The sequence below is a fragment of the Crocuta crocuta genome, unplaced genomic scaffold (assembly GCF_008692635.1).
Source record: "Crocuta crocuta isolate KB4526 unplaced genomic scaffold, BGI_CrCroc_1.0 scaffold299, whole genome shotgun sequence".
Taxonomy (NCBI): Eukaryota; Metazoa; Chordata; class Mammalia; order Carnivora; family Hyaenidae; genus Crocuta; species Crocuta crocuta.
The window spans coordinates 21,952-38,270 of NW_027532747.1; the positions used below are offsets into that span (position 1 = coordinate 21,952).

Here is a 16,319-nt window from a genome sequence, read left to right on the forward strand (position 1 = left end):
GAAGACATATGGTGTTATGTATATATATACACATGCATGTATATATGCATGTGTATACATATATATGTATACACATATATACATATACATACATACACACACAATTGAATGCTAGCCAAAAAAAAATTAAAAAAAGATATCCTGCCATTTAAAACAACATAAATGAACCTGGAGGGCATTGTGCTAAGTGAAACAAGCCAGACATAAAAAGACAAATACTGTATGATCTCACTTATATGTAGTATCTGCAAAAGTTGAACTCAAAGGAGCAGACAATAGAACAGTGGTTGCTGTGGAAATAGGGAGAAGTTGACGAAAGTTTACAAGCTTTAAGCTATAGGACGAATAAAGGTCTGTGGATTTATTTTTATTTTATAGTTTATTGACAAGTTGGTTTCCATATTACACCCAGTGCTCATCCCAACAAGTGCCCTCCCCNCCTCCCTCCCTCTCCTTAACTATTTTTCCCCTCCCCCTCCCCTAAGGTCCTCTGTTAAGTTTCTTCTGTTCCACTTATTAAGTGAAAACGTATGGGATCTGTCCTTCTCTGCCTGACTTATTTCACTTAGGATAATACACTTGAGTTCCATCCACGTTGCTACACGTGGCCAGACTTCATTCTTTCTCATTGCCATGTAGTACTCCATTGTATATATAGACCACGTCTTCTTGATCCATTCATCAGTTGATGGACATTTAGGCTGTTTCCACGATTTGGCTATTGTTGAAAGTGCTGTTATGAACATTAGGGTCCATGGGCCCCTATGCATCAGCACTCCTGGGACCCTTGGGTACATTCCTAGCAGTGCTATTGCTGGGTCCTAGGGGAGTTCTACTGTTAATTTTTTGAGGAACCTCCACACTGTTTTCCAGAGGGGCTGCCCCAGTTTACATTCCCACCAACAATGTAGGCGGGTGCCCGTTTCTCCACATCCTCGCCAGCATCTATAGTCTCCTGATTTGTTCATTTTAGCCACTGTGACCAGTGTGAAGTGGTATCTAGGTCTGTGGATTTAATGTATAACATGGTGACTGTAGTTGATAACACTGTATTATAAAACTGAATTTTCTAGTAGAACTTAAAGATTCTCACACAAAAAAAGTAACTACATGAAATGATGGATATGTTTAACTAGATGGGGGGATTCTTTTTATAATGTATACATATATTTAATCATCACATTTACAGTTAAAATATCTTATAATTTTATCCGTTATACCTCAATAAAGCTGAAAAATCCAACAATCACTCTTTGAACACTGACCTTTTAGTATTCAACAAGTATTCTTCATACACTCACTGTGTATCACCCAACATCCAATTTTGGCATACCTGCTACTTGCCATTTAACATTCTGTCTTTCCACACTTACTGAATCCTATTCCACAACCACTTTTTACAAACTCGCTGTAAGCAATTCAGTAGCCACTCTTTCCCCACTCATTGTGGGGAATGTGAAAACATCTTTTTAGACACTCAGTGTAAAAAAATAAATAAATAAAAGCCCTTATACATTTATCCAAAGTCCACTTCTTGTATTCCAATAATATGCCATTCAACAATCATTCTTTGTGAACTCACTATTTGCCAATAGGCAAACTCTGTTCCCGTATTCTGAGCAATTAAAAAAAACACTTTGTTTCCTTTCTTAAATTCCACATGTGAGTGAAATCATAGGGTATTTGTCTTTCTCTGATGGACTTATTTTACATAGCATAATACACTGTAGGTTTAAAAAAATTTTTTTTTTGTTTTATTTATTTTTGAGACAGAAGGAGACAGAGCACGAGTGGGAGAGGGGCAGAGAGAGAGGGAGACACAGAATCTGAAACAGGCTCCAGGCTCTGAGCTGTCAGCACAGAACCTGGTGTGGGGCTCAAACTCACAAACCATGTGATCACGACCTGAACTGAAGTTGGACGCTTAACCAACTGAGCCACCCAGGTGCCCCAATACACTGTAGTTCTAACCATGTTGTTGCAACAGCAAGATTTCATTCTTTTTTATGGTTAATATTCCATGCAAAATATATATGACATTAGTCGAAGGACATGTGGGCTGTTTCCATAATTTGACTATTGTAGATAATGTTGCTATAAACATCAGGGTGCATGTGTCTCTCTGAATTGGTATGTTAACTAACTGGAATTTAAATTAAAACTTAAAAAATAAATATTAAAAAATTATTCTTTGAATACTAGTTTTGCGCCATCCATATTCTACTCATTCTAAACACATTCTGTTTACTGTCTTCGTACACTCGTATACACACTGACTCCCCATTTCACGGCAAATTGTGTGTAATTCGATCCCTCTGCACATTCCTTTTGTTCTATTCAAATGTCACTCTTCACCTCCTGTTTTCCATTTGACAATCATCGCTTGCACACTGGGTGCCATTCAATAGTTTCTTTGTGCACCACTGCCTGCAGTTCAATAGTCTCTCTTTGCACACTCGTTGTGGGTTTTCCAACAGTCACTTCCAATCCAACCTTCCCTCCAGGCTACTCATTCAGTGCCATGTAGCTCTACCTGCCTATACACTCAGTGCCTGTGACTCACAAAACTATGTGTGCAAATGACCACCCTCTCATATATAATCCTTCTCCACAATCCGCCTTCTCTTCTTTAAAACCAACATCATGGTATCCAATACTCACTCCTGGCACACTTACTATCTGCCATAAGTATTCTATGTACGTTCATTCTGTTTCATCCAACTTACAACACTTGCTATCCGAACATCTCTTGCACACTGACTATACTTTATTTAACAATCGCACGTGATTACTCACCACTTGTGATTTAACATCCACTCCTTCCACACTCATTATTGCTAGTCCAATGCCACCCCTTGCACTCGTATTGTGTGCTATTCAAGAACAACCTCATACACATTACACTCATTCTGCACCATCCAAACTCCACTCATTACACCCATTCCATGCCATCTGACAATCATTCTTATATACTCCTTGTGTGAAATTCCACAATTATAGGTACTCTTGGCTGGTCCTGCCAACTTCCATCCCTTGCAAGCCCACTATTTTGCATTTAAAAATTGCTCTTCACATTGTATACCATTCAGCATCCTCTGTACACATGTAGTGTTTCAATAACCACTCTTTCCACACTGACTGTAATTTGCAAGTCACTCTTTGGCTACTCAACAGTGTGCAATTCAACAACTATTCTCTAGAACATTCGCTGTTTGTTATTCAACAACCTGGATGTCTTCTTTTTGGAAAAGCGTCTGTTCATGTCTTTGTTTCTTCACTAGATTGTTTCTTGGGTGTTCTTTGTAGATTTTGGATACTAACCCTTTATCTAATACGTTATTTACAAATGTCTTCTCCCATCCCAACAGTTGTCTTTTAGTTTTGCTGTTTCCTTCAGTGTGCAGAAGTTTTTGTCTTGATGAGGTCTCAATAGTTCATTTTTGCTTTTATTTCCCTTGCCTCTGGAGGCATGTCAAGTAAGAAGTTGCTGCCTCTTTTCTCTGTGGGATTTTGATGGTTTCTCATTTCACATTTAGATCTTTCATCCATTTTGAATTTATTTTTGTGTAGGGTTTAAAAAAGTGGTACAGTTTCATTCTTCTGCATGTTCCTGTCCCATTCTCCCAGCACCATTTGCTAAAGATGCTGTCTATTTTCCACTGGATACTCTTTTCTGCTTTGTCAAAGATTACTTAATTACAAAATACATGGAAGCAAATGAAAATGAGAACACAAGAGTCCAAACGCTTTTGAATGCAGCAAAGGCAGTTCTAAGAGGACAATACATTGCAATTCAGGCCTATCTCAAGATGCAAGAAAGGTCCCAAATACACCACCTAACCTTACACCTAAGGAGCTAGAAAAGGAGCAGCAAATAAAGTCCAAAGCCAATAGAAAAAGGGAAATAATAAAGGCTAAAGCAAAAATAAACAATATAGAATTTAAAAACACACACAAAAAATGTAACAGACCAATGAAACTAAGAGCTGGTTTTTTGAAAGAATAAACAAAATTGATCAACCCCTAGCCAAATTTCTCGAAGAGAGAGGACCCAAATAGATAAAATCACGAATGAAAAAGGAAAGCTCAACACCATAGAAAAATAATTACAAGAGAATACTATGAAAATTATGTGCCGATAAACTGCACAATCTGGAAGAAATGGACAATTCCTAGACACTCACACACTACCAAAACTTAACTCAAACAGGAAGAAACAGAGGCCCATAACAAACGAAGAAATGGAACCAGTTATCAAAAATCTCCAGGCAATAAGAGTCTTGGGCCAGATGGCTTCTCAGGGAAATTCTACCAGACATTTAAAAAAAAGAGTTAATACTGGAGTTCGCCAGCTGAATGTCCAACTTCGGCTCAGGTCACAACCTCACAGTTCATGGGTTCGAACACTGCAGCAGGCTCTGTGCTGATAGTTCAATCTTGGAGCCTGCTTCGGGTTCTGTGTCTCCCCCTCTCTCTGCCCCTCTCCTGCTCACGCTCTGTCTCTCAACAATATATAAATGTTTAAAAAAATTTTTTAAAAAAGAATCTATTCTCTTCAAAGTGTTCCAAAAAATAGAAGTGGAAGGAACACTTCCAAACTCATTCGATGAAGCGAGTATTACCTTGATTCCAGAACCAGAACCAGACAATGACCCCACTAGGAAGGAGAATTGCAGGCCAATATTCCTGATGAACATGGATGCAGATATTCTCAGCAAGATGCAAGCAAATCAAATTCAACTGTACATTAACAGAATTATTCACCCTGATCGAGTGAGATTCATTCCTGGGCTGCAGGGCTGGTTCAATATTTGTCAGCCAATCAATGTGATACACCACAGGAGAAGACAGGATAAGAACCATAGGATCCTTACAATAGATGCAAAAGATGCATTTGACAAAATATAGCATCCTTTCTTGACAAAAACCCTCAAGAAAGTAGGGGTAGAAGGAACATACTTCAACATCATAAAAGCCATATATAAAAGGCCCACAGCTAATATCATGCTCAATAGGGAAAAACTGAGAGCTTTCCCCTAAGATCAGGAACACAAGAGGGATGTCCACTCTCACCACTGCTGTATAACATACTATTGGAAGTCCTAGCTGGAGCAATCAGACAACAACAATAAAAAAAAAAAAAAAAAAAGGCATCCAAATCAGCAAGGAAGAAGTCAAACTTTCACCCTTCGCAGATGACATGATACTCTACATGGAAAACTTGAAAGACTCCACCAAAAAACTGGTAGAGCTGATCTACAGACTCTCAAAGGCACAGGATATAAAATCAATATACAGAAATTTATACACCAATAATGAAGCAGCAGAAAGTGAAACCTAGGAATGGATCCCATTTACAATGGCAGCAAAAATCATAAAATCATAAAAATCATAAAATACCTAGGAATAAACCTAACGAAAGAGGTAAAGATCTTTCCAATGAAAACTATAGAAAGTTTATGAAAGAAATTGAAGAAGACACAAAGAAATGGAAAAACATTCCATGCTAATGGACTAGAACAAATATTGTTAAAATGTCGATACTACTCAATCTATACATTCAATGCAACCCTTATCAAAATAACACCAGCATTCTTCACAGAGCTAGAAAAAACAATCCTAAAATTTGTATACAACCACAAAAGACCCCGAATAGACAAAGTAATCTTGAAAAAGAAAATTGAAGCTGGAGGCATCACAATTCCGGACTTTAAGCTACATTACAAAGTGTAATCATCGAGCCAGTATGTTATTGGGCCAAAACCAGATACATAGATAAATGGAACAGAATAGAATAGAGAACCCAGAAATGGACCCACAAATATATGACGAAGTAATGTTCGACAAAGCAGGAAAATGTGCTTTATTTTTTTTAAGTTTATTTATTTTAAGAGACAAGGGAAGAGAGAGAGAGAGAGAGGGAGGGAAGGAGGGAGGGAGGAAAGGAGGGAGGAAGGAAGGGGGGGAAGATGGAGAGAGACAATTTCATGCAGACTCCATGCTGTGAGCACAGAGCCAGAAGCGGGGCTCTATCTCACAAACTGTGAGATCATGACCTGAGCCAAAACCAACAGAAGCTTAACCAACTTAGCCACCCAGTCACACCAAGGGTGACCTGTCCTTTAAATGTCTCCTTGACTTTGATATAAACCCTGATTCAGACCCACTTTATCATGCATAGCCCATATTGTGAACTACAACTTGAACTTGTCTTGGACCTTGACGTTGATTGTAATGTTGACCCTGACGTTGAAATTTAGCTTGATTTTTTAGCTTGTCTTTTAACTGATCTGAGCCTTTAACGTGGCCCAGACTTTGAATCTGAGCTTGAATTTCACTTTGATCTTGACCTTGAGACTATCAGACTTACTTTTTGCTCCTGATTAAAATCCATACTACGTGTTGCCCAAGTCCTCCTAACTTTGACCTTTAACTTGAGCTTAACACATTGAAACCTGCCTTTACCTTGACCCTGATTTAGACCATATTCTGTCCCAGACTCTCATCCAGACCCATGTCTAAATATAAACTTGACTTTAACCATGATCTTGACATTGAATTGGAACTTGACCTTGACTTTTGATCCTGAACTTGAATTTTATCATGACTTTGGTCATAATTCAGGCCACCACTGGTCTCACACTCTCATGTATAGGTCTACTCCAGAATAGGAACTTGAAATTGGCCTTGATATTAACCTTGAACTATGTCTTAACACATGACCTTAACCTTAACCTCATACTTGACCTTGATCCTTAATAGGACTTTGACATTAAAGTGACTGTGAAATTAACCTTGACCTTGATTCAGCTCCTCATCTGGTTCCTGTTGTTCAAGATAACACCTAGATCAAACTATGAATTTGACCTTGATCTTGACCATGATTCACACCCAATTCTTTATCTAATCATCAAGGACATGTGTGGCCATTATTGTTAACCTGGATAGATTCTCCCCAGTTTATAATGGGGTTACATCCCAATAAACCCATTTTAAGTTAAACATAGCATATGCTAAAAATACACCTAATCTATCAAACATCATAGCTCAATCATTTCTCATAAAGCCTATTAGATAACATAGTATTGAATATCTCCTATAATTTGAACACTTCTGAAAGTGACAAACAGAATGACTGTATGGGTACAGAATGGTTGTGAGTAGATTAATGTTAACCCTCACAACTGCTTGGCTGACAGAGAGCTACAGCTGTTGTTACTGCCCCACATCACCAGAGAGTATCATACCATATCATAATAGCCCAGGAAAAGAATGAAAATCAAAATTTGAAGTATAGTTTCCATTGCATGCAGATTGCTTTCACATCATTGTAAAGTTGAAAAATCAAAAGTCCAATCATCGTTAAGTCAGGAATGGTCTATATGTTCCTGGTCTTGGAACTGATCTTGACTGTAACTATAAATTGACCTTAAACTTAATACTGATGTTGAATGTGACCTTGACTTCCACCTTGACTCAAAGCCTCATCCTCTTCCTGTCTATTGTCCAGACCAGATCTACATCTGACTGTGAACTTAACTGGATCTAAACAAGCGTGACTTAGACCAAGGAATTGACTTTTTCCTTCTGCCTGATTCAGGCCCTTGACACTGACTTATCAGTCAGAGCACGCAGAGCTTTGGTTGCGAAGTTTAATGGAACCCTAGACCCACTTCTGCCCCTCATTCTTATCAGAACTCCATAGATAAAATTAACCCAGATCCTAACTTCAGTCCCATAGCAGGATTCATCCCAGATAAGATACTCAGCTCCATAACCAGATTTATACCCAATAATTCCTCAGCTTTGTGTGTGGATTTAACCCTGATGGCCACTTCAGCACCGTAGCTAGATTCGGCTAGATGCTGACCTCAGTAGTGGCGCTGCAGCAGTCTGTCCTTATGAGGATTTATTCCTGATGGGGCCCTCAGTTCTACAGCTGGCTTCAACACGAATGATGACCTTACCCCACAGAAAAAATTCATCCCGGACACTAACTTCAGCCCTGCATTAGGGATCATTTCCAGTGATAACCTTACCTCATGTGGGTTCATCTCTGATGATGATCTCAGACATGCACATGGATAGATCTGTGAGGATTTCAATGTGAAAGCTACGTTCAATCCTCACGTTTACCTCCTCTCTACAGAAAAATTCCTCCCCAGTGTTGACCTCAGCCTGGCAGAAAAATTTATCCCAGAAACTTCCCTCATTCTAGCAAGAGGGCATATACCTGGTGATGTCCTCAGTCAATGAACTGTATGCATCTCCAGTGTTGACCTGTCTCCCACATGTCTTCATCCAAGATGACATGAATAAGTAAATACCTGTGTCTCCCTATGAAGATAATAATCCTCAGTCCAAATCGTGGCTAACGTTGTTAAGATGAGTGAATAAGAAACAGGAAGAAAACATCTATTTTAAAAAGTGAAGGCATTCTGGAGCAGTGGTTCTCAAATGTGACCGTGCATCAGAACAACACAGAAGGCTTGTTAACCTACACTGCTGACCCCACCCCAAGACAGGCTGACCCGCAGGCCCAGGGGAAGGAGGACTCACAACTTGCACGCCTAACAATTTTCCCTGTGACTTTGACGCTTCTCTGCTGGAGAAACTGCTTCTGACCGTTTGAGAAACAGACGCTGGCGAAATGCCAGAGGTTTTGTTACAGACCCCAAGTCTCATGGTTGCAGTAACTACCTTTAAAGACACAAAAGACCAAGTGCAATATAATCCACGTTTTATTTTATACTTCTCTGACCGCTAACGTCTAAACAGAAGTTTTGTTTCAATATAAAAAAAGAAGGAGTAAAACAGCGACAGGATTAAATGCCGAGAGCAGATGACGAGGGGGTGCAAGGAGGGGCTGTCCTGGGAAGGGCTGCACATTTGCAGGCACATCAGCAGAATGTCCCATGAAGCTTGGACCTAGTGAAGCCTGTGGTTAAGCCACAGCACAGTCCTGAGGTCTGGGCAGAGAAGGAGTTTCCTTCCTGCTCCTCCCCAGTCCAGGCTGTGTGGGCGCACAGCAGGGCCCCACGTCCCCGCAGTGCACTGGACATGCCTCTTCCTTCAGCGTCCTCAGGGTAGAATCCCCGGCTCTCCACACACGCGCGTGCACTCATTTGCACTCGCCCAGCACATGAGTGCACACTCAAGCCCAGGAACATGCAGCCACACGCACACGAACACTGCCTCTGATTTCAGGCCTCCCTCACCCTTACCGCCTCCGCCTCCAACTCCAGAGTCCAGATGCGCCAGTGCCCTGGCAGACGGACGAAGGGCCACTGCAGAGGCAGGGTGTTAACCAAACTTCCTGAGAACCCACCCAGGGCGAAACTGGATTCTGCACCCTGCTCGTGGGAAGGCAAATTCTACGGAGCAAACAGGGCTGCCTGGGCTCATTAGGGAGGTCCAGACGTTGGTTCCGAGATGCCATCCAGCCCAGCTTCACTCCTCAGTAACCAGTTGATAAGAAAGCAGAGTGTCAGGAGGCCGGTGCCTAGCAGGTCCCCCAGCCCTGTGAGGTAGGGGATGCAGTGGCTGTCTGGGTCCAGGGACTGGTGCCACGTGAGCCGGACCAGCACTTCTGCCAGGTACAACAGAATTGTCACCTGTCGTAAGAGTGAGCAGACACAAAGGACGACAACTAAGTCAGAAAGCCAAGTGTCACCCAGAAACACTAGATTTCAAAGGCAGATACTAGCGTGGACACGGCACCCCAGGGGGTCCCCTTCCTGCAGCTTCTCCTGGGTCAGTGGCCAGCTCTGAGCTCACGCGGACGCCAGAAAGTCCACAATCATCCACACTTGCCCCGTCCCCTTCCCTGTGGTCAGGCCCCGCTCGCAGCACCCTGAGGTGCCAGACAGACAGCCTCTGCCACGCTGGCTCTTCTCACCTTCCTTAGAGACGCAAGACACGGATGGGTTAGGGTTTGCTACAGCCCCTTGCCTGAGCAGCTGTGGCGAGTAAGCCTTTCCTAGAGGCACCACAGGGTAGTCTGCACGGTCCTGGTCTCACTTCAGAGCTCCTCGGTCCCTTGTCCCAGGCGGACCCCAGCCCCTTCCATGCACCTGCTCAGGACAGTTTCTCAGATTACCGCAGCCCATCCTTCAGGATCAGGGACAGGCTGCAGCTGCAAATGCCCGGACTCCGAGGATTTGAAAACGTCAGTCCCTAGTTATCGCGCTGCCCCCCACAGTGGGGCCTGTGGACACCCTAGGCCACCAGGGGCATCAGCCAGCAGATCTGGGCAGACAGTCGGCTGAGTCTTACCCGGAGGCAGGCATCAGATTCATCTCTTTCATCATGTCCTTATCACCACCCAGTGATAAAGCACCCACGTGTTTTAGCACCATCCCAGCAGGCACGCGGTCCCTGCCCACCCTGTCTGTGATGGGTGACGTGCATGGTCTCAGTTCCTCAGCTGGACCCGCGCACCAGCTTGCTTCAGGGCAACTTGCTGTACCTTCAGGACCACCCTCTGATCTCCTGGTGAGGAGTGCGCAGTGTGTGCTATATGCAGTCTGGATGGTGCCTTGTGGGAAGAGGAGGTTTAGTGAGTGTCCGGTGTGAATTGCGTCATGTGCAGCGTGCTGTGGGTACCGGGGAGCATGCTGCTTGGAGTGTGAAATGTGTCCTGTGCAGTATGCAGTGTGGAATGTGCTGTGTGAAGTGTGCAATGCAGACTGTGGAGTGACCTCTGTGTCTGGATCACATCCTTGAGCTTGAACAAGCTGACTCTTGGAAGATGGGGTCCATGCCCTGCCATGTCCAGGAGGCCCCCCAACCTCACCCCCTCGGCATCTCTCCCAGGTCAGAGAGATTAATCTTGCTGGCTGACTAACCACTGAAGGCCGCTTCGATGCTACTCACAGTCATCCTTACCTGCATCAGGCTTGCTAGCAGATAGAACACCACAAAGATCTTACTATGTGGGACCAAATGGCCTTCCACCAAGTAGATGATGTAGAAGAAAATCAGATGGCCTGGGACCACCAGAGAGAGCAGGACTCGGGCTGATACCGAATTAATTTCTGGAAAAGACAAAACCATGGAGGTTTGTGTGACTGGTCAGGCAGCAGGGACCACCGTGGCATGTTTTAGTCTCCCGTGAGGCATCCGCATTCATTTATCTACTACCCAAGTGTTTCCTGAGCACCTACTATGTGGCAGGCATGTTCTAGTAGGTGGGGATATAGTTCTGTCCCTTCCTTCATGGAACTGGCATTTTAGGGAAGAGAGAGAGAAAGAAAGAAAAAAACAGACTCGAGTAGCAAAAACAAACAAGAAAGGTCATTTCAAACTGTGACCAGTCGTAGGAAACATGGCTCTTGGTTTTAGAGATTCAGGTGTGCACCAGTAAGATGAGCTACTGGGCACTAAACGCTCTAAGAAGAGGACACCCAGGCTGAGACATGAATCTGGAGGAGAGCATTCTGGGCACAGGAAACAGAATGTGCCCGGGGCTGAAGGTAGCTGCGGAATGTGGAGGAAAGAAGGCTCAGTGGGTGAAGCCTGAGGGCTGGCACACTCATAAGGAGGCCCCTTCCTCACGTTAAGCCTCTGGGATCCATTCAGCACATTTCTCTTTTGGCTACAGACCTCTAAGGATCTGAGACTCTGCAAGAAGTGTGACTTCCCTGCCCCAATCACACACACTCTTAAGAGCTGTCATGTGTGAAGGCAACTGACTCTTCAAACAGAAATAAAGAATTTCAGTAGAAAGTCTCCATTTGTCTCTGAGTTAATATATCTCATCAAATTCATAAGAAAGAAGGGGGGAATCATATAGCTTAGAAGCCAAAAACACTACCAATAAACATATGTAGAGAGATGGTGAGAAAACACAAGAGCTCCAAAATCTACTCATGATGAAAAATTAGACAAGGTGTGAGAAGATTCTTAAAAAAAAAAAGAAAAGAAAAAGTAGAAGCAAAATAGTTACTAATGGCTGTTGGCACTAAAACTCAAGAGACTCTATAGAGACATAACATAAGTAAGAATTCGGTAAAATATTTAGGTGCTGCTATGCATTGGATGTTGGTCCATACCCCTCCTCGCTTCCACCACTCAGATCCCTATACTATAACTAATCCCGAGTGTGAAGGTATTTCGAGGTGATTAGGTCATAAGGGTAGGGTACAGCACTGATGCACGGCATTAGTGCTTCTAACTTATAAGCTATAAGAGACCACAGAAAGCCTCTTCACCTCTTCCATCGTGTGAGCACACGGTGAGAAGATAGCTGTGAACCAGGAAGCAGGCAATCACCTGCTAGAATTTGCTAGTGCCTTGATCTTCAACTTCCACCCACCACAACTATAAAATATAAGTCTCTTGTGTTTATGAGCCAGTCATTCTATGCGTCTATTATAGCAGCCTGAACCAGGAAAGGCACAAAAGTACAGAAATAGAAATGGATTTTGCAAACACAAGTGACAAATCAGAAAATATAATAGGAACAAACCATCAATTGCACTAGTAGATATTTACCCAAAGGATACAAAAGGGTATGTGCACCCCAATGTTTACAGCAGCATTATCAACAACAGCCAAACTATAGAAAGAGTCCAAATGTCCATTGACTGATGCACGACGATGTGGCATGTGTCTGTGTGTGCACATACACACAATGGATTATAAATTAGCCATCAAAAATGAAGTGTTGCCATTTATAGTGATGTGGATAGAGCTAGGATGTATTATGCTAAGCAAAATAAGTCAATTGGAGAAAGACAAATAACCGTATGATTTTACTCATATGTGGAATGTAAGAAACAATACAGATGAATATATGGGAAGGTGGGCATGAAAAGAGAATAGAGGGAAACAAAGCATAAGAGACTCCCAATGACAAGGGAACAAACTAAGGGTTTCTGGGGGCGAGGTGGGCTGGGGAATGGGTTAAATGGGTGATGGGTTTTAAGGAGGGGACTTGTGATGAGTCCTGAGTATTGTATGTAAGTGATGAATCACTGAATTCTACTCCTGAAACCAACACTGAATTGATGTTAACTAAAATTGAAATAAAAAAAAAAAAGATAAAATGTGGTTCCCAGAACTAGAACAAATAATGGGAATTTCCACTTTAACACAAATGAGGGTAGACACACCTCTTCCTATTCCTCTCACTAAACAGAACTAAAAACGCTAGACGTGGGGCACCTGGGTGGCTCAGTCAGTTAGGCGTCCGACTTTGGCTCAGGTCATGATCTCAGAGTTCATGGGTTTGAGCCCCGCGTCGGCCTCTATGCTGACAGCTAGCTCAGAGCCTGGAGCCTGCTTCAGATTCTGTATCTCCCTCTTTCTGACCATCCCCTGCTCATGCTGTCTCTCTCTCAGAAATAAATAAAACATTAAAATTTTTTTTTATAATACTGGACATTCTGTATAAAACAAACACAAGACTTAAAAAGGTGGAGAGAAAAAGTGGGCTGGCCAGGGACCTCGGGATTCAACAAACAACACAGAGGTAAGTTCCCTGGGTTGTTGTGTTGGTGTTTTGGGGGTGGGGGGGGTTTACTTCATATATCCCAGACTGGATCCTGGAGAAGTCAGCAAGCCAAACTTGTCAGTGGGCAAGTCCAAAAAAGAAAAGACTCAACGAGCCTGCTCTATCTAGCCAAAGGTGCAGAAGAGGGACAGCCTAGGAAAGCAAAAACTTCTAGACAACGGCTGCTCTATTCCAGCCAAACATCACAGGAAAGACTGCAGTCCCACGTTCATCAGCAAAGGCCAGGTGGGGAGCCCGGTCTCTGACCTAGTCTATGTGGAATGTGGTGCTCACCCCCTCTGGCTGACGTGGGATAAGAGAAGACTGAGTGGAGAGTAAGTGGTACTCTGCCTGGTGGTAATGAGCTCCCTGAGCTATGTCGATGAAGGTCATGTGAGGAGCAGTAACAAGGCATCCCTCTTCCCCTCAACGAGGGGTCAGAGGAACACAGGCTTCCCGCCAGACCACCAGCAATGAGCTGTTCCTCTTTGCCCAGTGTGTGAATAGAGATAGGGCAATCCAGCCCCACGAGGCAGTAGGGAAGCAATGCATTTTTCCCTTCAATGGTCTAGTGGCAGAGGAGGTAGCTAAAAAAGACTTAAATAAGATCTAGAATTTAATAACCTAGACCTCAACTGCCCGGGATTTACTCTAAAATCACTTCTTACAAAAGAAAAAAAAATTCCCATAACCAGTAAAGAAACTGAATTAGCAATCAAAAATCTCCCAGAAAAACAAGAGTCCAGAGCCGGATGGCTTTCCAGGAGAATTCTACCAAACATTTAAAGAAGAGTTAACACCTATTCGTTTGAAGCTGTTCCAAAAATTAGAAATGGAAGGAAAGCTTCCCAACTCATTCTATGAAGTCAGCACTATCTTGATTTCAAAATCAGACAAAGACCCCAATAAAAACGAGAACTGCAGACCAATATCCCTGATGAACACGGATGCAAAAATACTCAACAGGATACTAGCCAACCTGATCCAACAATACATTAAAAGAATTATTCACCACAACCAAGTGGGATATACACCCGGGAGGCAGGGCTGGTTCCACATCCACAAAACAATCAATGTGACATAGCACATTAATAAAAGAAAAGATAAGAAGCACATGATCCTCTCGATACAGAGAAAGAATCTGACAAAATACAATATCCTTTCTTGATTAAGGCTCTCAAGAATGTAGGGATAGAAGGACTGTACCTCAAGATCACAAGAGCCATATGAAAGACCCACTGCTAATATCATCCTCAACAGGGAAAAATGGAGAGCTTTCGGCCTAATATCAGGAACACGACAGACATGTCTACTCTCACCACTGTTATTCAACACGGTATTGGACGTCTTAGCCTCAGTAATCAGATAACACAAAGGAATAAAAGGCAGGGAGGCAAGGAGGAAGTCAAACTTTCACTCTTCACAGACGACATGATACTCCACATGGAAACTACAAAAGATTCCACCAAAAAACCACTAGAACTGAGCCATGAATTCAGCAAAGTCGCAGGATATAAAATCAAGGCACAGAAATCAGCTGCATTCTTATACACCAATAATGAGGCAACAGAGAGAGAAATCAAGGAATCGATCCCATTTACAACGGCACCAAAAACCATAAAATACCTAGGAATAAGTCTAACCAGAGAGGTGAAAAATATATACACTGAGAAGTATAGAAAGCGTATGAAAGAAATTGAAGAAGACACACAAAAAAAACAATGGAAAAATATTCCATACTCCTGGATTGCAAGAACAAATATTGTTAAAATGTCAATACTACTCAAAGCAAGCTACATATCAAAAGCAATGCCTATCAAAATAACACCAGCATTCTTCACTAGCTAGAACCAACAATCCTAAAATTTGTATGGAATCAGAAAAGATCCTGAATAGCCAAAGCAATTCTAAAAAGAAACCCAAAGTTGGAGGCATCACAGTCCTGGACTTAAAGCTGTATTATAAAGCTGTAATCATCAAGACAGTATGGAAATCACACAAAAACAGACACTCAGATCAATGGAACAGATTAGAGAACCCAGAAATGGACTCTCAAATGTATGGCCAATTAACCTTCGACAAAGCAGGAAAGAATATCCAATGGAATAAAGACAGTCTCTTCAGCAAATGGCGCTGGGAAAACTGAACAGAGACATGCAGAAAAATGAACCTGGACCACTTTCCTACACCACACACAAAAGTAAACTCAAAACAGATGAAAGACCTAAGCATCAGACAGGAAGCCATCAAAATCCTCAAGAAGAAAGTGGGCAAAAACATCTTTGACCTCAGCTGCAGCAACTCCTTCTGCAACACATCTCTGGAGGCAAGGGAAATAAAAGCCAAAATGAACTCTTGGAATCTCATCAAGACAAAAAGCTATGCATAGCAAAAGCAATCAGCAAAACTAAAAGGCAGCCGAAGGAATGGGAGAAGATATTTGCAAATGACATATCAGATAAAGAGTTAGTATCCAAAATCTACAAACAACTTACCAAATTCAACACCCCCCCCAAAAAAAAAAATCCAGTGAAGAAATGAGCAAAAGACATGAACAGACAGTTCTCCAAAGAGGACATCCAGATGGCTAATAGACACATGAAAAAATCCTCAACATCACTCATCATCAGGGAAATACAAATCAAAACCACAATGAGATACCACCTCACACCTGTCAGAATGGCTAAGATAAACAACTCGGGCAACAACAGACATTGGCGAGGATGTGAAAAAGAGGCTCTCTTTTGCACTGCTGGTGGAAATGCTAACTGGTGCAGCCACTCAGGAAAACAGTATGGAGGATCCTCAAAAAATTAAAAATAGA

General features: G+C 42.4%; 1 protein-coding gene across 9 annotated transcripts in view; it reads right to left on the reverse strand.

Moving 5' to 3' along the window:
• Positions 1 to 8,723: 8,723 nt before the first annotated feature.
• SLC41A3 (solute carrier family 41 member 3) overlaps positions 8,724 to 16,319 on the reverse strand; it is a 78,494-nt gene continuing 70,898 nt past the window's right edge. For all 9 annotated transcript variants that reach the window (XM_077780847.1, XM_077780850.1, XM_077780848.1 and 6 more), the window contains 2 exons: positions 10,888 to 11,036; positions 8,724 to 9,614 (listed from right to left, as the gene is read on the reverse strand). In XM_077780847.1, coding sequence (XP_077636973.1) covers positions 9,405 to 9,614; positions 10,888 to 11,036 — 359 coding nt within the window. In that variant the 3' untranslated portion in view covers positions 8,724 to 9,404. The remainder of the gene's footprint in view (positions 9,615 to 10,887; positions 11,037 to 16,319) is intronic.